This window comes from Thunnus thynnus, chromosome 1, assembly GCF_963924715.1.
Source record: "Thunnus thynnus chromosome 1, fThuThy2.1, whole genome shotgun sequence".
NCBI classification, from domain to species: Eukaryota; Metazoa; Chordata; class Actinopteri; order Scombriformes; family Scombridae; genus Thunnus; species Thunnus thynnus.
Genome location: NC_089517.1, coordinates 39,321,410 through 39,346,344, shown reverse-complemented (window position 1 = coordinate 39,346,344; position 24,935 = coordinate 39,321,410). Strand labels below are relative to the sequence as shown.

Here is a 24,935-nt window from a genome sequence, read left to right as displayed (position 1 = left end):
CATTTCTGCTTGTATATATATTTTTGTATTTACATTGTAGTGCTACGATTCTTCAGGCTTTCAATCACACCATATGACATGCCTCAACACTGATATGGTACACTCTGACAAGATGATTGCTACCAAGTTGGTGCAGTCTGCAGGTGCCATAACTTTTTAAAACCAGGATTTGGCCTGCCTATCTAACTCAAAGGCAGGCTGCCTTTGTATTACTGGCTGCTGCCTTTTGTTGAAAATTCCAGTATGTGATGATGATGGAACAAAGAATGTGGAACTCAACTGTGTAGCACTCTGACAGTCTACAGTGCACACATGCTAGAGTTATCTTGTAGTTCATCTTCAAAAAAATGCAGCGGTTGCAAGCATTTTTTGAGTTAATGAGTCAATAATTACCTTTGCAAGATGAAGGTGAAGTATGTTGTGAACTTTCTACGCCGTCACTGAGAGACTGAGGTTAGTGGAGCAGAGCGGTGAACTCCAGCAGTAACAAACGAGACCGGCTGACCAACACACACTGCAGCATTAAACAACTTAAACCAGAGCTAACGGTGCAGCAGAGAGGCTGCTCTCCACTGCTGGAGACATGATGTTAATAACAACACAGTGGAGCACTCCTCCTCCTCCTCCTCAGTTTGTTAATCTCATACAGGCAAGACACTGTAAGATGCCTTCACGTTAATTAATTCATTAATTAATGCAGATAAGTACTTTAAACAAAAAGGCTGCGGACCATTTATCTGCCAGTTCTGTTTCATATTGGGCCTCATTCACTAATTTGTGCAATGTTCTTAATTTGCACACAAAATTACTGTTGCGCATCAGCCAATTTTGTTCTTACCACTGTGCTTATGTCGGTCAATCAAAATCATTCTAAGTTGACAGGCTTGTGCCCGCCATGGGTAATTAGCACACTACCACAACCCCTTCTCTCTATATAAGGAAAGCTCTGTTGGAGCAGTGCTGCAGTAAAGATGGTAAAAAAGTAGAAAAAGTTTACTGCTAGTGAAATGCAAACAATAGTTTCAGAAGAAGGCCAAACGTGATGGGGGAAATTACTGGCTGTCACATTCCAATATGGAAATTCCAATATATAAGCTACTGTCATCTAAAAGTTGAAATAGGACAATTTTAATATATTAATAATTTCATTACATTTATGATGATGATTTATGGATTACAACATTTTAGCTATTCATTTTATAATTAGTAAATCGATAGTGTCTTATTAGCAATTTCACACTTTTAAATGATGTATATTTATGCCCAATCATTTTTAAAATAAATGTGGTTCTAATATTCTGTTTACATTGAATAAATATTGACGACATCATTTTTGAAGATGTGGGATGTTTATGATTTGTGGGTATGCATGGTCTAAAGGAGTTCTAAATGTGTTCACAGAGTAAGAACAAATTCAGATAAGAACATATTGATGAATCCTGGATTTGTGCTTCAAATGTTCATACACATGGTTTAAGCACAGATTAGTGTGTATGCACTGTTTGTGTATGAGGCTCATTATATTTCAGTGGACTAAGGACAGAAGGTTTGGCACACAGTGCACTGGAGCAAGAGACTGAAAATAGAGCCCCCTATTCTATTCATTCAATCAAGAAACAGTTTTGAATTGAGAATTGATTCTCAATTGAATCGGCATCCAAGTATTGTGATAGCGTTGAATCGGGATATAACCATATCGTCCCAGGCCTACAAAATCAACACTGTCATTTGTCAATGCTTTATTTTTCATCTTTTTGTTCCATCTTGGGATACAATTTAAATCCCTTTGGACACTTTTGACTGTCAATCATGATTCTTTTTAATTTAAGCACACAACACTGTAAAGATGCGCACACAAACGCACGTTCTCCAACCTTTGCCACCTTTGGCTCAAAAAAATCCAGGGAAAACTCTGAAAACATGGATAAAGGCCTATCCACTTTTCTGAAACCAGTATGATGTTTACATATACAAACTCATAACCAGGATGCATGTAGCCTGCCTAATTAGAATAACTTCTATTACATATAAAAACCTTGTTTGAAAGTGGTGGACTCTTACACTTGTGTGTAATTATGGCTCATTACTGAATGTAATACAGTACACAGATGGTAATCAATGGGCTACCTCCTACACTTTGAACTCTGTCTTTGATCTTACCTGTACATAACTCTGTATTTGTGTGTATGCTCATGGGCTAATGTGTTTCTCTGCTGGCTGTAGGAACTGAAGCATCTGATCCTGGAGGCGGCGGATGGCTTCCTGTTTGTGGTGGCGGCAGAGACAGGTCGGGTGATATACGTGTCGGACTCTGTGACGCCAGTGCTGAATCACCCCCAGTCCGAGTGGTTCGGCAGCACTCTGTACGAACAGGTCCACCCTGATGATGTGGACAAGCTAAGGGAACAGCTCAGCACTTCAGAAAACTCCATGACAGGTAGAAGGCCATTATGTTTTTTTCCTTTGTTCTGCCTTTAATCATTTTGTCAGCTAGAGAACTGACAGGAGCAGCTGCTGTTGTTACTATGGAGTCCAACTGTAAATCCAGCTGTCACGCGCAAAATGAGCTAAAGGTATTTTTTCTAACAAATACAGTAGAGTCCGACCCATACTGGACTTTTAACGGGGCTCTGTGTTTTCTTCTATACAAATGAAGTTACTGTTTACAACACTGTGACATAATTCCCAGTGAAATTAGGGTAAACTACTGGCAGCTGTGGTCACCAACATTATACTGTTATTCTAACAGTTAAACAGTTAATCACTGTAAAAATGATCACAGTGTTCTGCCGTTGAATGTGAGGCTCACAGTGTTTCACTGAAGCTCTGCCTGCCAGTAATATACAGTATTACAGTGCTGCTATTGTAATCTACATTAGCAGTTGGTTAGCTCCTGGAAGCTGCCCCTCCACAGACTTCTGGCAGCTCCAGAAGCTATGTGTACAAGCTATTGTAGATTCTTGTGTGCTTGTATGTAATGTATGTGATCGGCCAATGCAGCGCCTCGCCAGATGACGTTGCGTTGCAGCAAAAGTTGAGCCTGGTTCAACTTTTTTGCCGGACTCTGCTGTGTTTCGCCAGAGTTCTCTGTGTCGGAGCTCTCGCTGTGTCAATGCGCTGTGTCAAATGAAAAAGAGAGCAGCGTTTTTTTCACGCTGATGTCGGTTTGAATGCAGCCTATTTCAGAAATAAATGCTAAATCAAGTTTGTCAGTGGGCTTTACAGCACTCAGCTTCTATGCTGTGAGTCATGAGAGGAGGTGACTGATCATAGTGGCTACTTTGTAGCAAAAATAGGCATGGATGACACAACGGCTGTTTTTTTTCTACACAGACCATATGTCACCTTCAGAGTTGAGACTATGAGTATATATCATTTCTTTTCATTAATCAAATAGAGAGTCAAGGTCAGTCCAGACTCCAAGTTTTAAGAATGGGTTGTCATTTACATCGAAAAGGTTACATACAAGTTACATTAAAAATATCTACCAGTGTGTCAGAACACAGAATGCTACCTCTTTAAATGGCTATTACACATTTATAGTCAGCATGGCTATTAGGATTAGAATGTCATTTCTTTCTGGCTGTTCTGAAAAGACAAATCAGGATTTGCATTTACTTAAAGGATTTATTAGAAATGTATTCAGCCCTGAATGTGGTCAACCTCACTGCAGTGTGGTGCCTTTCAGCTGGGTCTGCTGGTAGCTGGATACACCTGAGAGAATCAGGACCTTTCTGTAGAAGAAACAACATTGAATAACCCTGGTAGAACTGATCGAATAGTTAGATTGTTAATCTTGATTAATGTGGATGTGAATGACAATCATTCAGTGATAAACTGTGTACATCACCAGCTCAGAGCCACTATGACTCACTCTGGTTCTTCACAGTCCAGGCCTGATTGTCCTACATGACCCATATTTTATTAAAATGAACTCAGCTAATTTACTAAATATGTCAGTAGGTTTATACTGAAATCAAATAAAAATGCATTTCAGGAAATTTGACATGACAGTAGTTGGGGATCTATTGATGTAAGGCAGTGATAGTATGTACGAAAACGAAGCATCAAAATTACACCTTTACATCTGGGGCTCATACTTGATAAGATTTTGTGACAATTTCAGAGAAGTACTCCTGAGAAAATGTGTTACCTGTGGGTGCAGTTGTACTATTTCTGTTATGATAGATCTGCAACACAGACTAGATGTGTCTACTAGCTGTCGTGCCAGTAGAAAGAACTATTGCAATGTACAAAATTATAAATTCATAACAATTCTTGACTTTGACTCTCCAGACAATCTTTTGACGCCACTCTTAAGTGAAAAAACCAGGAACCAGTGCAAAGTTAATCTAATTGACTTGACTCAGTATACTGTGTTATGCCACACTTGACCTGTGTGCTCTATGTTGACGTCTTTGAGGTTTAGAAAGCAACATTTTGACCAGGTTCACTGTCATAAATCAGACTGGTGTGGGTGCTAGTAAATGTGTTTATGTTGAGTCACTTTTTCCTTCACAGTCAGATACAGTCCATATAGACTCTATGGTGTGCAAGAAGTTTGTTGTAATTTTAAATGAGAAAATATTTCTTATCCTCTGACTTTGCAGCGTTGCTATAAAAAGTCCAAAAACCAAAGTTGAGATGGGGAAAAGTCAGAATTCTTTACATGTGGGCGGGTGGAACTAAAGTCAGTCTGCTTCCTTTTTCTTTGCTTTTAAAATGTGTCTCTTGTGAGTCCCATCATTTTATGGAAGTGCAATAATTAATTGTTGGAGAACCCTTTAGATGAAATAGTCTAAACTCTCTAAACTCAGGCTCAGGCAATATCACTTTAAGGCAGAGATTATAAAGTCTGCTTTCCTGTCAAGTGATTTTTCCTCTGTGTTTACTTCTTCATATCATTTATCAATTCAATTCAATTTTATTTATATAGCACCAAATCATAACAAGCCTGCAAGCCTGCATTCTGGGAGCGCAGTGTTCTAGTGGGGTAACACGGTACTATGAGCTCTTTAAGAAACGATGGTACCTGACCATTAAGAGCTTTGTAAGTGAGGAGAAGGATTTTAAACTCTATTCTAGATTTTACAGAAAGCCAGTGCAGCAAAGCTAAAATGGGAGAAGTGTGATCTCTTTTTCTACTTATTGTCAGTATCTTTATCTCGTTTCAGATGCAAAAAGACGTTATGTTATAAGGCACTGAGTGTCCCTCTAGTGAGCACTGAGAGTGCTCACTAGAGGGCAACATTGTCTTGTTAAATCTCTTTCCCTCCATGGTTCTCTGGGGATTCAGAGCATCTCAGTTTGTATTTGTGTTCATCAATGTGTCCATCTGACCCCAGAGGGCCTTTTTAACCATGCTGAATACCCAGCAGGGCCATGTAATCCATATAACTCAGTAATCTCCATCAAGAGCTGTGACAGATGAAAATACACACACAAGCATGCACACATTCACAAGCACACACACAGTCTTTGAAGTCCCAGTTCTCAGAGTTAAATTTCATTCAGTGAAGTCAGTGGAACTAAAGCAGTATGTTTTAGAGGCTCTGTCTCCTTCTTTTGCTGTTCACTGTTTGAACTTTGTTGTTTTGCCTGTAGCAGGACTGCATGTTTTTACAGCTCGCTGACGTGGAAGGTCTGAACAACATTAAGCAGCTAAATGTGGAACAAGTGATTGTTTCCTGCACACCAGTTGTTGCTGTCTGTAGTTTATTGTGGCGGGAATAGTATGTGAGTGATCCACTGAGTGTTTTGGAATATTTTTCATTTTACCTTAGAGACATTAAGACTGTTGTGTTGATCTTGTGGTCATGGTCATCATTCTTGAAGGTTTTGGCTGTAAAGAACCTACAGTTTCCTACTGAGGCTTCTAAATATGGGCCCTGACCTTAGCTCAGAGGCAAGTCTGTGAAGTACATTAAAGACCGCTGTGAGACACAAAAACCGATGGCTGAACCCAAACGTCTGGACTAACGCACATTTGCAGTTGAAAGGCTCTAGCTCTCAACTGTCCTACATTTATTTTCAAAGACAACACTTTTTTCATGTTTGATTTTGAAGTTTATTGATGCGGTGAGGTCTTGATGTTTCACACACAAAGAATATACCTAGACCGAATGATTTTATCCAGCAAACCAAAAAGATCCTCTACAATATGAGGATCCTTAGCTGATGTGATTGTAATATTAGAAGTGCTTGGATAGTCACAGGAAAGGGATAAACCTTTATATACTTTTATTTCTCTTTCAGACTCTCTCTCTGTTATAAATACAGTATCTTGCATAACTGTCAGTGCTGTTATAAATAGTTTAGAGAATTACTTGAGTTGGAGGATGGTTAGAGGGTCAAGAACTTATGAATATGACAGTAAACATGTCACAGTATGTATGGGGTCCAAGTCTAGAGGCTGGAGGTTTGGATTCAGCCTGAGATTCTTTTGGTGGATTTGCACTTCCTTCAACAAGTCAGGGTTAGGGTTAGGGTCAGGGTCATGGTTAGGGTTAGGGTTAGGGTTTAAAGCTGGTTCGTCAGACCAGACTGTCAAAAAATCAACAATACACTTAATGGTTTTCTTTCCGGGAATGATATGAGGAGATGAATATCAATCTCATGTTTGTGCGTTAAGTATGATTAGCTTAACTTAGCATGAAGATTGAAAGAAGGGGTAAACAGCTAGCTTGGCTCTGTCCAAAGCTCTACACCTCTAAAACTCAGTAATTAACACTTTGTATCTAGCTCATGTAACCTGTACACAAGAGAAATAATGGATTTAGGAGGAATCACATGCTGGAACTATTTCTTGATGAACAATAATGTATCCATGAGCCTGGTGCTTATATGCAGTGGCTCCAGCTATAGTGCGTGCTATAGTGTCTCTGCACAGGCACGATGGTACCAGAAGCGGCAACCTCACCGTGACAACAAGACGTGAGGAAGCTGCACACAGACACTGCACCAAGCTGTTGTTCACCAAGACGTTCCAGCACAGAGTAAACAGTGTCTGTCTATCCATAATGGATGAAGAAATGCTTTAAAGCTGCGGATACAGTGAGAATACACTGCGTCTCATACCTTACAGAGGTAGATTCTCCCTCAGTGTCAGCCTGTTGGTGGAAATATGATTGTTGTGGGGAGAGTTACAACCTAAACTTAGCTGTCAGAGACCAGTAAATACCAAGAGAGACGATCAGATGGAAAACCATTGACATTTTGTTCTTGACAATGGATGAAAAGGTACATGGTGACATGTTGGTGGGACTAGGAGGAAAGAATATAAGTGTTGAGATTGTTGATAGATCATGTGGTTGAGTGATATGGCCCCTGTTCTAGGCCTGTCTGGTTATTGTCAAATCACAGTAGAGAACATATTTTCATATCTCTCTGAAATTCCAAACTCAGCAACATCTCCAGTCCTGTTGAATATGTAGCACACTCTCTTCATAATCTCATATTATTTGTGGTGGAAACATCATTACAACAGTAATAAATGCCATTGTTGCTGATGGGTTCATTAATTCCCATGTTCAGACAACATTACTGCCAGTAATAATAATAACTTTATTTATATGATAGATGTTTCATGTCACACTTGCCATAATTTACACCTTGACCACAAAACTGTACGCACACTGAGAGAAGTAAAAAGCAAGTATACAGGGTAGAAGATACAATCAGTTTTCTACATCCAGAGCACAACAGAGTGAAACTAAACAAACTTTATTTTGTCCTTCTTTCACTGAAGTTACCAATTAACAAAACAGACAACATTCAGGTAGACATATTCAGGTATATATTATGTACAGTATATAGACCTTTACCTGTCCAGACACTCTGATGTTGGAGGACATGAGCTGGATTTAATTAAGACTGGTAAAAATCTGTACAGCAGAGGCAGCAGAGATATCCTGACTTTTTGACTTTTTGTTCCCAGTATGAGTCAAGCTCCAAAAGCACTTAATCCTACACTTCCCACACTGCCTAAATGATTTTTAATTTTTTTTTACTAGATAATCCCATATTAGGATTTACACAGTGAGCATGTTAATAAATGTGCTTGAGAGTAAAACAAACCATTAGAAAAGCACTATAATCCATTTTTGCCACCAAGGCAAAGTCAGTGCATCAATGGGTCAAGCAAGAAGAAATTTCTATAATGTTAATAAAGAAAATCAACTCAGTGTTTTCAGAATCATTATTCAAACATTTTCATTCAACAATTGAAGCAAGTGAGAAAAACAATAATGACCCAGCATGCGTGGTTGAGCTTGTTTTGTGTTCTTTGGTTAAATAGTTGATGATGTAATCTTGTCTGTTATGTATTTACTGTGGTCATCAGCTTATTTTCCTGTGTGGAAGAACACCATCATGGTCATGTGTCAAGTTCAAGTGAACTTCATATTTGTGAAATGCTGTGAATTCCTTTTCCATCTGGAAGGGATCAGTCCTGTTCTGATGGTGATGGAGCCTGATTCTGCAGGTTATAGTAACAAAATAAAGCTGTGGGGTACCACCTTTTATTTCTTCCACCCTGCACAAACTCAACCTCAGCCCCAGTCCTACACCAAACCACCTAAACCATGTGGTCAAGGAAAACAGAGACCTTTGAGGTGGTTTCAGGGGTCTTCAAAGAACTTCTACTGGGTCTCTTGGCAAAGTAAGGAATAGTTTGACTCTAATTGAATTCACCAACTGATAAACTGATACTATAATAGGTTCTATTGTCACCATCTCCTTACAAAAGTGTAGACAGTTCTTCTAACATGTCAACACCAATTGAAGGCTTTGAGGGTCAGTGTGAACTGCGTGTGTTGTTGAGGGCCTTGGACCAGCTTTGCTCTGGCAGCTCCAGCTGTCTCTTTGGGATTTCAAAGGAATTTCTCTCTTTTCATCTTAATCGCAATGCCAGTAAATAGAATTTGTTGTGGAAATGAACTTGCTTTTAGATCATGCAAATGGCACTCAGATGTTAGTCACAGTCTGATAAATGGGGCCAAGATGAGCCTTTTATTGTAAGCTCAACAGAACAGGCCTCCTGACATGATAGATATGATGCAGTTTAATAAAGTGCTGTAGGATAATACTGGTATACCTTACCCTGAATTGAATTGAATTGGATATTTTAATTATATCAGAAGAGGCATGGGCACGGAGAAGAATGTTTTGGAAACTCAAACCATAAATAAAGTTGATGACAATGAAATAACATATGTGTGATGGAGATCTCCAAGTTTGACATTTAAAACTTGGCTGTGCTGTTTGTGTGTTAACAGGACGGATTCTGGACCTGAAGACAGGAACAGTGAAGAAGGAGGGTCAGCAGTCCTCCATGAGAATGTGCATGGGCTCCCGACGCTCTTTCATCTGCCGCATGAGGTGTGTGTTTTTATCTGACTGTTTGTGTGTGTGTGTGTGTTTTATCATTGATTTGGTTTTCATTCGTTGAGCAGTCCATCCACTACTAGGCCATTTCCAGTTATGAACAAGTGTCACACTGTCTTATATTTTTTCTTACATTTTAGCCTTAAACTTTTTTTTGTTTTTTTTACACAAGAAATCAAGCAATTTTTAGGTCAGGAATTAGTCCAGACACACAAATATGTCTGATAGTTATAGACTAGTTTTCATTTGCATTTTTCCTTTTCATTCACATGTCACATTGGATTGATTTGTCTTTGTAAGCACTGAAATTCCTTTAAATTTAACTCCTTCTTGTATCTTGGTAGAGCCTGCAGAGCTTTTCAGTACACAGTAGGGATGTGATATTTCAGCAGTGTTGATTATGAATCTTTGTGTCAGTAATAGATTTAGATATTGATTCAGGAACATCAAATTAGATGTGCCTTACTGAAATGAAACAGAGCCACTGATATGAAGTCATCTTTGCTCCGTAGCAGTGCGTAGGAATCCATTGACATGCAAGCCAGCTGTGAAGTTGCACAGCAGGGATTCATGTAATGGGACAGGCAGTCAGCAGTATGCGTCTCACAGAGTGACAGCCATTAGACATTTACAAAGACATGAATGGCACTTTCTGCTGCTGCTCAAAAGTCCTGCTGAGCAGTTTCTAATCAGCCCTGCAGACACTCTTATAATAGTGTTTCATATGTGATGGATCGTGCTATTATTCCCACAAATAATCATAACATGCAGGTTTGTGTATCAGCGTGAGAAAAACAGAGGAGGAAACTAGATGGAAGATATTAGTAGAGTTAGTAAAGTAGGGCTGAGCAATATTTTTGAATCCAAAATCACAATATTAATAAGAATATTTTTCTGATATCCATATATGAATGATAATAAAACCCAGAACAATAATTTTAATATTCAGTGGATTGAGCTTTACCCACTGTTCTGCATTACATCAGACAAAACCCCTCACACATGTAAAATGATGACACATAAGCTCTTTTCCACTTCAGGACCTTACTAACCTGTAATCTGAACTTGAAGGCTTTGGCACAAGGTTCCTCTTTGTGTTTCCACTGTATTTCACAACCTGGGAAGTTTCAGATACACATCATGTTTTATAGGTATGTGAAAATAATAACATGAATGAGAGATACAAATATATAATGCCAAGGATGAATCTTTCACAAGCTGGTTGGTGGCACAAATCCACATCTGCCATGTGGAACTACTGTATAGTTTTACTGTTTATACCACTGCGCACATTGTTTCACCTTTAATTTGTTTCTGCAGTGTTTGGCTGTGTTGTATCCCCATTTCTACTGGGAAGCAGATATTGTTTGACCAACAGCACTACTCCTGCCAACCCCTGAAAGTACCTGGAACTTGAATTGGGTATCCCCAAAGTGGAAAAACAGTGGGAACAAAAGCAGGACCAGCCACAATTGCTAGAATGTTATGTTTCATTACTGTCCTTCAGTGGAAAATAGCTATATGATTATATTAACACAATACAACTGAAAGTCCAGCTGAGCTGTCAATAGTGAGTCTAGCTGTCTGTGGACTGACCACTCTCTCACTGCTGGTTTAGGACCGAGGTTTGATTTGACTCTTTGATTTCCTATGTGGCAACACTTTCCTGACACTAATCACACTGATACTAGAATTTGATTTAGAACAGTGACACATTTTACACACATGTAAACTTTTTCCAAACCTTTTTGGCTTGAGACAGTTTATAGTCAAACAATGTGTACTTGCTACCATTCCTATCCTGTGGATGTCCAACCCCCAGGTGGGGGACCACTGCCTTAGCATGCAGCTTTCCAGCTTTTAGTTTCCTCTGAAATAGCTTTAAAGTAGTTCAAATCTGACTGATAATATCATGTTGCAGCTCTTCTTTGGAGCTGTATAATGTTTCAACAGAACGAAATATTCATGATCTTCCTCGGCAAATGGCGTTTGCCCATTGCCATGGAATTGTATATTTATACAGTGCATTTCCATCAAAGAGACTTTCCCAGGGGACTATGTCACTATGATGGTCACAATGAAGCCACCGAGGCCGTTTGAACAGAGAAGTCAGTAACGTTAAGTGCACCACACGCCATTGGGGGAAAAAGGACAATTTAACGTACTGATGATTGGCGATAGTTCGCTTGTTAAGTAGTCCTTTAAGTTACATTTTTACTGAAAGAAGTCCACATTTCCATACAAATATGTACCGAATTAAACAGTGGCTCCTAATGTTACTTTATTTTTAAAATATCATCCATGTTGCTTGCCTTTAATCTACAAACAAGGCCTATTTTAAATTTCAAGTTCAGTTGGGCCATGTTTTCAGCGCCTTCAGCAGACACGCCCCCAGCATTTCAGAGCAGAGAATACTGCTTATTTTTCCACAATTTTGAAACCTAACTTGATATACTTGGTGATTTTTTTAATCATTCAAATTCGACTAGGTGATTAATAACACATTTTTCTGTGGTGTGACAAATTCAGAACATGTATTTTTCATTTCAACCTGACATATTTGGAAGCTTTGGGATCCACACTAAATAAAATTGTCAGTTTGAACAAAGCTTTGTTGCACAGCATGAGTTGTTAGATTGAGATTCATATTTTTGCTGTCCATGATAACATGATCACATGTAATGATTGGTCAACCAGCACAGATGGCTGCACTTCTTTCCTTTAATTTGTCTCAGTGCAGTTTTTTAAGTTATCTGTATTTTGTCATATGTATGACATGTACTGGAATCGATTTAGTGCAAATGTGCTCGACAGCAGAATTGTTGTACGGTAACACTAGCCTTGAATATAAACAGCTGTGACATTCTGCACACACCAGGCACCTTAATACCACACAGCAATAGTACAACATATGACTCATACCTGCTTTTTACATTGAGATGTTCATGGACCCATAACCCATTTCACACCACATGAATCTGGAGCCATGTGCCTTTTTTATCCTGATGTAATGGCATTAATATTTTTACTCTCCAGGGGTTGTTGGTCAGATGACTGATACCCCCATACTTCATAGATAATTAAAAGCGACAGGCTTGCATTCTATATTCTAATAATTATTGCTGTCTGTTGGACAATACTCCATTTCCACTCCATAGCTGCTGACCCCTACTATACCCTGTTAAACCCAGCTAAATTAGTCTCTTTCTGTTCCATGTCAGGATGTCACACAGTTTGACCCATAGCCCTAATTACCCACTGGCTACAAACTGCATCAAAGCAGCTTTGACTGCCTCAAGCTTGGAAGAGCTTGCATTTAGTTTAGCAAAATAACACACCTTTTCCAAGTTTTCTCTGACATGCTGTGGTTTGGTTAGAGCCAGAGAGTTTAAAACCATCAGGGGCTGCTATTGCTTTGTTTTGTCTGGATCTCTCACAAAGGCCTGTGAGTTGCACGAGAGCCACAGTGTGTTACATTGTTAGGAATTTGTTGGACCGGCATGTTCTTCTGTTCTGTTGCTATTCCAAGTTGTGCATAATTCAAACAACATGCTGGCGGGACTGTCTGAAAGGGACTGCGAAGAGTGAAACGCAACCACTTCTGTGACACATACATAAACATGGCTGAGAAGAGCACAGCATGATCTGCAGACCAGTATTTCAGGGAAGCCATTATGAGATCCAGACAGGGTTATGTAAGACTGGCCTTTCCACTGAAAAACACCTTCTGACTATACCGCTGGCCAGTGTTGTAGTTGAGTCACTAAATCTGGAGTCCAAGTCAAGTTTCAAGTGTCCAGTATTCGAGTCCAAGTCTGAGTCACCAAAGAAGAGTCCAAGTCGAGTTCCGGAGTCATCAGGGTCAAGTTGCTGCTGTGTGTGCGTGATGTGAACCATAGTGTGGCTATGTGTGGAAAATTTGACCAGCAAAAAATCATATATATATTACCTCTATATCAGTTAAGAAGTCCGAGTCCAAGTCTCCAAGTCAAGTCAAGTCACAAGTCCTGAAAATCAAGGCTTGAGTTGGACTCGGCAGTGTTGTAGTACTTGAGTCCAAGACTTGGACCGACAAGACTGGCCACCAGGAAACTCAACTGAAGCTAGAGCCTGCCTCCTCTCTTCAAACTTTGGTCTGTCACCTGTTTGACCTGGGGTTCATTCTATACATTTAGCAGGGATGACGTGTAATCAGGCCTCTTTTTGGCCAAGACATGAGAAGGACCTGCTGCCATGCAGTGCGTGGTCACTCACTGAGTGCAGGCAGGAAAGCTGAGGGGCAGAATTTCAGCCAGCCTCACTGTGCTGATCCAGTTTTTAAACAGAGGGTAGAATTCACTGTTAATGGGTATTTTTAAATCACGGTATTTGGTTTTACAAATAAATGGCGCGTTGAAGTCATAGTAAAGTAGAACAGTGTGGAGAGGTGAAAGACATCTGGTTATTCTTTATTTGAATAATTGATTCTAGTCTATAAAATACCACATAAATTGTGGAAATTGCCCATCACAGATTTTCAGAGCCCAAGGTGATGTTCTTATATTATGTCCAACCCAAACCCAAAGATATTCAATTTACAATGATATAAAAGAGATAAAAGTAGCAAATGCTCACATTTGAGAAGCAAAATATTTGATTGAGGACACTGAAGCTGAAGTTCATAAATACAGTCTCAAAAAATCTGAAGAATGACCATCATGCCATTCTTGAGATGTATTGGCAATGTTTTTAATGTGCAATGGTGATGATCAGGTTGCCATGTGAGGGGTCACAGGCAACAGCAACTGGCTTCTTGAACTCGCACTGGGGATGATTGGGGATGATGTAAAGTTGAAGTAGAAAAGAGTCAGTTTTAAAGTGTCTGATAATGATTTTAATATTGTAGATCATCAACAACAAACTCAAGCCATCAGAGTTTGCGTGAACCTGATTTTCAAAAATGGAAATGTTCTTACAATGAGAAATCTAGATTTTTAGATATATCTGTCAGGTAGAGCCTGACAGATATATCAGCCGATATAGCTACTCTGTTCTATTTGTTTTTTTAATTTATTGTAATTTATAATTATTAAATTCCCAGTGAAGTTTACTGTTTCCATGCACTGATGTCATTTTATACAATAAAGTTTATTGTTAATCTATAAAATATCATGTCTCCATTAAATATCTTATCACAAGTGTTTGGTAACCACATTTAAGGGATCATTGCAAAAAATGTGCGTTTATGTATATATTCTGTATATATAAGATTATTCCCTAATATCAGTATTGGCATCAGCCCCAAAAATCCAGTATCGGTTGGGCCCTAAGTTTTTAATCTTGACTTTGTGTTAACTTGAGCCTATGTTTTCAAACGAGACCACCACAAAATATTTTAGTCTCTAGGTTGTTGAAAGTATCCTAGAATTGTCTTGATTTCTGTTGAAGAGTAGTAATTCTGGGAAATGCACCTCTGCCATCAACGTATGAATGTGTGTGTGAATGGGTGAATGTTGGCATGTAGTGTAAAGCGCTTTGAGTGGTTAGGAGACTAGAAAGGCTCTATATAAATGCAGTCCATTTACCCTTTATTATTTACTCCAAACAGTAAGATTTTAAATGCCAACCCAGCACAGCTCCAACACAACACTGCTGTCAGCCAGTGGTTTTAGATGAACATGGTTTTTATTATAACATTTCAATTCAAAACGGATCTCACAAGTCATCTCTTATTTTTTTGCATATCTCTTTAGATTATGTAATGTATTTGATTTGATTTAATTTTCCCCACAACTGTAAAATTAGACCCTCAGTAAAAGATCATTAAACTTCATCTATCTTCTAACAGAGAGCAAAGGCAGCTGGAAGTGGCATGTGCTCAGAAGTTGTCCTTGGGGACAGTGTTTGTGACAGTATTGCTTTCCCTCCAGCACAAATAGAACCTCACCAAAGTCCTTGAAGGAGTACCATTGGCTTAGTTACACAATACAACATGGTTTATACGAACCGTGGTCATAATAAACCTTAGGAAACATTGAAAGCATTAAAAATAAAGAGGAGCTCATGTGACATATGTGTTAATAAGTACCATACTTCTTATTGTGTTTGTCATGCATTTGTACAGTATGTGTGCTGCCTGCTAGTATGATACATGGATGCCTGCTGACATCATTTAGTGCTGCAGTGTAACAGATGTCTTCTGTTGTGTGTGTGTGTGTGTGTGTACAGGTGTGGCAGTGCTCCTCTGGATCACATCTCCTTAAACCGTCTGTCTAACATGAGGAAGAGATACAGGTACAGAAACGTTTTCTCTAAACATGTTTGTGATCCATGTGCATGTCCATCATTATCCAAGTAAAAAGTGAATTTCTGACCTTTAACAATGTAATACCAATCTATGCAATGTATAAAACTGCCTTGCTGGGGAGTACAGAAAAATATCTGAATCTTTTTTTTAGATAAAATGAATGATGAGTCAAGCCTTTGTTAGCTAACCACGCTAACACGGTCACTCATTCTGAGGTTGTCTCACAGTAAGAAACAGTTAAATCAGAGTTACAACATCTTTAATTCTGCTTGGGCAATGACGGAATGTATAAAAATATTCAATTTAAATAAATGATTAAATTGATAAGAAAATGTATTAAGGAAGCCACAGGAGATACTTTCCACTCACAATTGTCAGTGATTAAGCTGTACAAAGATGATGACATACAACTTAAAAAATAAGTTTTAAAATCACTTAATGTCATTATTTTACAGCTCGCAGTGCCAAATCTCCCTCTCCTGCACCAGATGTCAAATATCATGCAAACATTACAGCTCTTTCCTTAATGACGTGTTTGAGTAGAGCCATTCTGGAACATGGATGTTTAAGTGCTTCTCAGCCCAAAATCCAGCACTTGAACAGATATAAATGAAGCCAACAATGTTACAGATTCTATGTCTGTGTGTTTTTGTGTTTGTGTGTGTGTGTGCACATGTGCGCAACGGACAGGAATGGCCTTGGACCGTCAAAAGAAGGAGAGGCTCAGTACTCTGTTGTGCACTGCACTGGCTACATCAAAGCATGGCCCCCTGCAGGTAAACAAACATGCACTTATACATATCCTCAACTCTATGCCCTAGTCTCTACTCCTGCTGAACCCAAACTTCACCTCCCTGCATGAGTCTCTACCCACAGTAAGTATGGCCTGGTCTAACTTAGAGCAGCTGTGTGCTCTACACAGCTCTGGATCAGGGTTTAACCACAGATCCACAATAGTCTGCATGGTTCTGGTATCACACCCAGAGTGTGTCAGAGCAGTTTTTTTTTCAAAGACAGCGCTTCATCCCATGAGTCTGTGTTCTGACACAGTGTAAAGCAAAGATTTAATCTCTCTGCCTTTGTATGAATTTGACCACCAGAGTATTTTTACAGTCTGTCTTTTGGCAGATGAATTTCCTATCCAACAGCACAGATGTTTGCTTTAACAACAAGCCTGTGTGTGGAGTGTGTCTCCCCTACCAGGAACTTACCAGGAACTCTGGGTGTTCCTCTTACCTAAGTCCAGATTCTCTCCTCTCTGCTTCTGTCTCAGGAAGTCACACGACTCAGCATAGGCATGAGTTGAAACATTTTCATCTTGAGCTTTTTTGCATTCATGCTGTCTCTGAATATCACTTAATGTTGTGAAATGGAACTGCTGGGGAGCATGCACCACATTTTACAACAGAGTGAAACTGGAGTGGATTTTCTTCCAGCATGGAACAGAGAGTGGGAAGCAATATTGATACTGTTACACTGTGATCTCTCCATGTCGGGAGGTGCAGTCATGGGTGTACAGGATGAACAAGGGGGGAGGATTTGTCCTACTGTACTTGTTCCATCTTTCAACTGAAACCTTGCTGCACGATTTGTCCAAAATCTGTTCTTCAGTTTCTCTGTATTTAGTCTTAAAGGTGTTTAGATTATAGGTGTAACTCTCTCATATCAGTAGACTACCTGCTAATGGAAGTCTGACTGTTTTACAGCTTAACTGTGATCACTGACTGATACTAGTATAACCCCAGTATGTCAGTGACGTGAGGCACATCAGATAGAAAACAGACGAGGCCTCAGATGCACTCTCTAACCTTAACACACACACACACACACACACACACACTCTGCAGTGTTTAGAGAGTCAGGGATCGGTATGCACCCCCTCAGTCTCAAACCACGTGTCTAGATGGCTGATGTGGTAAACTGGGGTGATGGAACCGAACAGCATCAAGTACCAAATCCGCCTTATGACTTTGAGGTTATGCTGGAATATCTCTAGGCAAACACACATACACACATTATATGTGTGTTGAAATCATTGACACATGCTTCACTTCCTTGCACTAAAAATAGTCTTTCGGAATGTTCTGGACACAATGCTGCTGGCAAACAGTCCTCAGGCGAGACACACGAACACACACTCATAAACTGCAGATGGATAACACTGCTGCAGACATAGGTGCCTAAGCAATGGAGCAAGTGGAGCAAATACATCCACATTATTCAGTTAGGAGAAGCAAAGTTATGGTTTTTCCACCCCACTTTTTGTCTTTTTAAAAATAACGTATCATCATACAGGCCCCACAATCAGGTGATTATAATTAAGCAGCCTATATCAGTGATCATTTTACTGTTTTCAGCAACTGACAAGAAAAATTAATAAAAAAAAAACACACACACACACATTTTTGGACCACCCAGTTATGAGTTAGTTCAGTTGAACTTGCCACAGCATGCTGTCAATCCACACAGGAGTCTGACTGTTAACAAAGGTGAGAAACATGCCATTTAGCTTAACTATGATCACTGACTGAAAATAGAACATAGGAATAGATAGGCTAGCATATGTTGAATGAACCTGCTTGGCCCACTGACTCCAGACACATGTTTGATTAGCTAAAAGTAGGATTGCACTGTCGCCAAAATGCCGAACCAATTCGCAAGCCAACATTAGCTAACTTTGCCAGCCCGCCCACCTAACGTTAGCTCGCTCATCGGACGGGATCTGACTGTGAAGATGGAATGTTCTTGAAGGAGCCGAATCAGAGTCAGCTCTTTTAAGTGTAACATGGCTATCGACAAGGATGCCAACTCTCACACATTGACCACGTGACTCATATCTATCAATGTTTGCTCCCCCCATTTTAAAACATAACCAGGCACCCATGCAAACACGTATTGTATGTTGCACATTGTGCACCCGTGCAGCCGCTGCTCTGATCATCTGCTTACTCAATGGTGTTAGAAGAGACGAATGTAGCCACAACTGAGGACCAAATCACTGTAGAGCTGATGGAGGCCCATCTCTTTCAACTTGATGCTAAATTACCATTACCACTTGTACTATTACTGGTAAGAAATTTCAGCCAAATAAGATTTGCTCTGTGATTCATATCAAACAGTTCCCAGGAAAGTTGATAACCGATGTCATGATACCACTTATCTCTGCGAGTTTAGGGTTTGTCAAGCCAGCTCACACAAAGCCTGGGAATGTTGAACTCGCTTCATAGTACACCTCCCTGATCTATTGGATGAGACAACAACAACAACAGAGAAGGTTGATGTATGTTGTGAGCATTCATGGCCATTTAGCTGTGTGGATATCATGTGTCATGTTGCAAAGAAAATTGTAAAGAGACATTTGAGGTTTGACAGAGGAACATCTTTAGAAATTTGATGTGAATCTGATTTTAGACATCCTGTCAATCTGCTTTCAAAAGTCCTTCTGGACTTTTGAAATCAATCACATTTAAGTATACATATGTCAGAAATGCAATTTAATGTACAGCTAAGGCAGTCAGTATCTACGCCCACCCAGATTAAGTTGTGAAAATGCCACAACACGACCATGTAGTTTTAGATAAAGAGAAAGTCAGCCATCACAGTGTACAATGCCACTGTGATTAAACTTGCTGATATACACTATGTGATTTAGCAAGACTATATTTGACTTCAAAGCAAACAATTGAGTAGTCACAATGGGAGAAGTGCCATTAAAATGGAACTGATTTATCATTCTATTTTATTTCCCCCCTTCTCTTCTTCTTAATGATCAGTATCACACAGAGAAGAGACAGTTTGAATGAAATATGTCAGTAGGGTCTGGCATTGTGGCTGAAATCAATCTTGTATTGCGGAGGCTTAATGATGTAAATATGACTAATAAATCATTGCAGAAAAACAGTGGCTGTGTCTGGCAGTACATTACTTCTCGCTGTCGCAAAGTTCAAGTAGCAAATGGAAAAATAAGTGTTTACACTTTACCAGAAATGGCTATTAAATGGGACTCAACACCCTCACTGTTTCTCTCTCTCTCCTCAGGTATGACAATACCAGAAGAAGACACAGAGGCAGCTCAGACTGGGAAATACTGCCTAGTGGCCATCGGAAGACTGCAGGTGTGTGTAGTGGCACAGTCATTTCAATCACTTTAGCCCCTTTCACACATGCATACTATCCCTGAAATGTTCAGGAACATTTTCATGAACAGGGTTTATTGTACCGACCATGGCACTGCAACTGTATTATTCTCTAATGGTTCAGGAACTAGTATTTTTATAAGGATGAGGGGTGGACATCTCTTGTTGTGTATTAATGTTTGAAAACTAAGTTATGTTGTTGGCTTCCCAACTAGTTTCAAAAATTGCGTTGGTTATGTTCCAAAGCAGAAGTAAATAACCAGTAAAAACTTCTCTCCATAGAAGACGATCCACCATGTTAACACCATGAAATTATCGGCTATTCTTTACCGTGCACATTGGTCACATTGTTCACTACATTTCTCCCTCTTACTCATTCATTACATCTAAGTCAGACATCAGTCACGCAACTGTAAATACAAACAACAGCTGTGGAAAATGCCTCTCAAATGCCACTGTCGTTTTTTAAAACCGTCATCTTTTTGAATTTGCTTTATCTTTCATCGGATGTGATGGAATTGCATCCAAATTCTACAAAAAGGAACAGAGTATTTACTTTGTGAAACAATTCAACTGTTGATGGGGAATTCAAATTGTTGCTGTTGCAGGGGCGAAAAGTTATTTGATTGAGTGAGATAACCAAAAACACTTTCAACCAACAAGCAGTATCCAAACAGCCACTGATATCACCTTAACAGCCTGTTTGTAACAACACGTTGTAGAAATAAAGACATTGATGAAAGTTATATATTTTCAAATGTCAAAAATCAAGTTAATCAGCATGACAGACATTTTCTCCAGGAAATGCTTTTATAGTGGGCACTTGAGGCTTAATCTTCTTAATCTTGATATAACTGGGTAGGGGAATAGATTATTTAAATCTATGAGCTTGAACTGCTGTTGACAGTTTGGCCTGTGGTCTCTGTAGTCTACTGTCAGCTACAGTGGATTCTAGTGGTTTTCATAGTAGGGCTGCTCAAATTAATCAAATTTTATTTTCAATTACGATTTTGGCTTCCAACGATTATGAAAACAAGAAGACCGAGATAAAACGATTATTGTGCCGCATTCCGTTTCGCAGCGATGCTCTGGTTTTGTCTAGTGTTATAAATCCAGCGCATCATGTGTCAGAGCAGCTGGACAGCGCAGTGAGAGACAGACAGACAAGACAGAGCATCGCTCTTCCTCACAGCGTGAATGTGTCTGAATTTAACAAACAGTCAAATGTTCAGTGGTGGAAACTGACTTATTGAGACATCTACAGGCTACTTTGTTTTAGTTTCAGCCAGACTTTGGATGCTGTTATTTTAGACACGAGGATGCTTCGCGCTGTGTAATGATCTCTCCTTTCATCCACCTGCTCGGAGCCGCTTTTTTCCTCTGTCTGCAGTCTGTTATAGTGCACATGATTACTTGTAAAAAGCTCATTAGAAACCTGGTTATGCATATACGTGGCAGAGAAATCGGTGCTCTCCAGGGAGTAAAATCTACCTGTGGAAACCAGGTTTCTGTGATCCCATAGTATCAGAAAGCAGGTTTCTCGTTCACATGAAATTTAAGAAAGCAGGTTTCTGGAGAAAATCAATAACAAATCAAATATTTCTTTAGGTGTTAACAATTACGGAACTATTTTATGAAAGATGTGAGGACTGACCTCCATATACAGTAGAAATGGTGTAATTAAGATAATTGTGGATGTGTATAACCAGGGTAGACCTTGGGTCATTTCAGCATTTTGCCATTCTTAAGGGAAAGCAAAGGAAGCTCAATGCTATACATAAAAAAACAAATGGGAATCAGAGCTAAATATTGAAATATTAGCTGAAGAATGGTACAAAATGTGTGCACAGAACACAATGTACTAACACTAACTCAGGCACACAGAGAGAGTTCTGCTGGAAGAATCCGACTCAGTTTTAAACAACGCAGATCAAAAGCAGACCGCTAACCAGCCAACAACCTTGTTGGAGGCTCTGTGGTGACCTGGAGGCAAACCATACTCATGTTTTCTAGAGTTATTTTCTTCTTGGTTATGTTGTACTTCATCTCAGTTATGTTGTATTTGTACTACGATCACTGCTGGTGGTTCCAGATCTGAAAACACACAATATAAAAAAAACAAAATAGAAGTAAAACATTATGTAAAATTCACTTCTGTACTGTCCCTCTGTAGGCTCAGTATGTTCCATATACTCATCATTTCAACAACATCTGGCTAAATATGCTGCTTCCATCAGAGCCTCTGAGCTTGACACCCTTTGAATATGTCTGTGTTTTGAAGAGAATGTCTAAGCACGCAAACTGTGGAGAAGTGGATTTGCCGCAGGAGTGGTTTGAGGTGTTTCTATGGATGAAAACTTGTCACTTTTGCAGTCAATTTCTGCATGCAGTTGTATATTAATTTATTTATTTTATCAATGGATTTTTGTGTTTGTTCATTTACGGTTTCCCTCCCCCGTACTTTATGATTAAACACTTTATGAACTGAGCCACAGCAGCAAAAAATAATTATGGATGCTGTGTTTTCAACAATTAATTATAAATGTTTTGTTGCTAATCTCATTGTCTGCCAGTCCACTGAAACTCTTTTACAACTTCCAGCTTCAGTGAGTTGGCACTTTGCCTGTACTGACAGGCACAGGCCAAATGGAGGGAATCATTCCAGTGTTCTTTATTGTTATGCCAGTGCTTTACAGAGTTAACAGTAGCCTTTTGTGTGAAAAACTGATGTTGTTGTATCTATGCTCCAACTCTCCATTCCTCTTCTTAAACATCTGCTTCCAAATGCCTCAATGACATGTCTTCAATCTGCCTGTGCCCCCCCCTACCCTCTTCAGGTGACCAGCTCTCCAGTCTCTATGGATATGAACGGCCTGTCAGTGCCGACAGAGTTCCTGTCACGTCACAACTCTGACGGCATCATCACTTTTGTCGACCCGCGCTGCATCAACGTCATTGGTTATCAGCCCCAGGTTAGCTAAGAGGATTATAGAGACTTTGTACTATGAATGTCATGAAAATTCATCATGGGGATAGGAGTGTTATCAATTGTTTGTAAGTTTTATACAGAGGTAATTTGCCCTGTCCTTGCAACATATTCATATGACACCATCAACCGTTCATGAGCTTTTAATTAAGTTCTTTTTCCTTATTTCTTGTTTAACGTGGTACCAGACATTTACTGTAACTTCCTGTATTTGCAATAGGTTTATATCACAGACAGGCTTTAGTTCCTAGTTTCCTGTTTTTTTTATTACTTTGGTGAGATACCCCCATTTTCTCTTGATAAATTCAGTCTAATGTACATTTCCATCAGTGCAATATCAGAGTCATGTCATACTCACCACTCTGCTGCTCGCACTTTCTCTTCCAACACAAATACACTTTTCATTCACTAGTTAACTCCATTCATTTCTACATTTTTTTGACCACCGTTAGGTAACATCAATGAGAGTCAACACTCACTGAACAATTTTTTACATTAAAATTTTTCCAGTTACTCAAAGGGCACAATGGCTTCCCTCCCTGGTAAGCTTTTAATGTGAAAAACATCTACAGGAAGCACAGACTTCCACTGAAAGTACCTGGACATGATTTAGTACCATAACAAGTTGAACATGAAAATGGTAATTCAGTTTATTACAGAACTATTTGTGTAATTTTAGATGTTCATCAATTTAAACTGGTTTTGGCCAAGAGTGGTGATTATAGGATGTCAGACATAAATGTAAGATGATCTTTCTTTGTTTTGTTGACAGTGACTCATTAGAAAGATTTTTAATTGGGACATTTTGCATGAACATATGTGGACTTAAGAGGTGAAATCTATATTTTGTATGATTCATTTATTTTTTTATTTTTCGAAATGAAAATATATCATGGTTACATGATATATTTATGATGCTCAATATAAATTACTCCTAATGCATAAGGAAAGATGGTTTGTTGATGTTTGATATAAACCTAAATGATTAATATAGCTGCAAGCGGCAATGAATGGGTTCCAAGCATAAAGGGCGGTCTTCAACTTAATATGACCTTCAGATGAATTTGAAAACCTGCCACATGCATAAACTGCCACATGGTCAGCAAGTTTGAATTGGACATGTGGGGATTCGAACCTTGGACCTTTGTATCCCCAGAAACGGTGACTTACTGACTGCGCCACTGGAAGCATGACTTAACATAGCCCTTCTCACAACTTGAGGCAATGACATCACATGCAAAACTCTATTAAGTATTTTTGTCTGTTTAACTTAAAACGCTAATAACAGTCAAAATGTTAGTGAGAAAATTCTGAAAAAAATCACACATCATTCGGCTGGTTTCGGGTGTATAGTCAAATATTTTAGTGGAATTTGTTTTTTAAAATATGATGAAATAGAAAATGTTATTGCTGTTGCATACAGTACAAATTATATGAAGATATAGAATATCACTGCGGACTCACTGTTTGACTGATCTGAACACTTGATATCTACCATCTAGAGAATGTCTGTGTCAAGTTTGGTAGCATATAAATGAAGACTTGTGGAGATATAGATGTTAACTGATTTTTGCATATTTTGAAAATTGTAGAGTGACAGACTTCTGAATTGACCATGGGTTGCCAAAGGCAAACAGTAAGGCAAACTTTTGTCACAATTTAGTGGATGTGCTAAAAAATATTCAGCTCTATAGGACTTATGGGTGATTTATTTTGATTTTTTTGAAGTTTGTGAAATGTCTAGAAATTTAGATTAGTTGTAATAAGCCACGCCCACTTTAATTGATCATTACCAAATTTTATGCATCGACTGAGTCATCACCCTAGATCGTGCAAACCCAATTTATACAAATCCATGCAGCCGATTATGAGATATAAACTTTTCGCATTTATGGCACCCCCTAGTGGCAGAATATTGCAGGACTGCGTTGCAGCTCGGACCTATTATCCAAGTTTGGTTACAATAGCTTAAGCCAAATTTATTTTATGAGTGTTTATGTAAAATTGAACTTAAAGACAGGTTTAAAAATATATAATTTCAAAACGATATGTCTATTCCAGTATAAAATTCTATAGCAAGGGCTCTGTTGCAGTAATCCAGTCACACTATGTTCTCAGAGGAACCCTTCATGTTCTGCAGACA

General features: G+C 39.0%; 1 protein-coding gene across 2 annotated transcripts in view; it reads left to right on the top strand.

The window, feature by feature from the left end:
* The window catches only part of arnt2 (aryl-hydrocarbon receptor nuclear translocator 2), a 92,022-nt gene that overhangs the window by 24,717 nt on the left and 42,370 nt on the right, over nucleotides 1–24,935 (top strand). For both annotated transcript variants that reach the window (XM_067597859.1, XM_067597849.1), the window contains 6 exons: nucleotides 2,224–2,437; nucleotides 9,276–9,378; nucleotides 15,592–15,657; nucleotides 16,361–16,446; nucleotides 19,709–19,785; nucleotides 22,644–22,778. In XM_067597859.1, coding sequence (XP_067453960.1) covers nucleotides 2,224–2,437; nucleotides 9,276–9,378; nucleotides 15,592–15,657; nucleotides 16,361–16,446; nucleotides 19,709–19,785; nucleotides 22,644–22,778 — 681 coding nt within the window. The remainder of the gene's footprint in view (nucleotides 1–2,223; nucleotides 2,438–9,275; nucleotides 9,379–15,591; nucleotides 15,658–16,360; nucleotides 16,447–19,708; nucleotides 19,786–22,643; nucleotides 22,779–24,935) is intronic.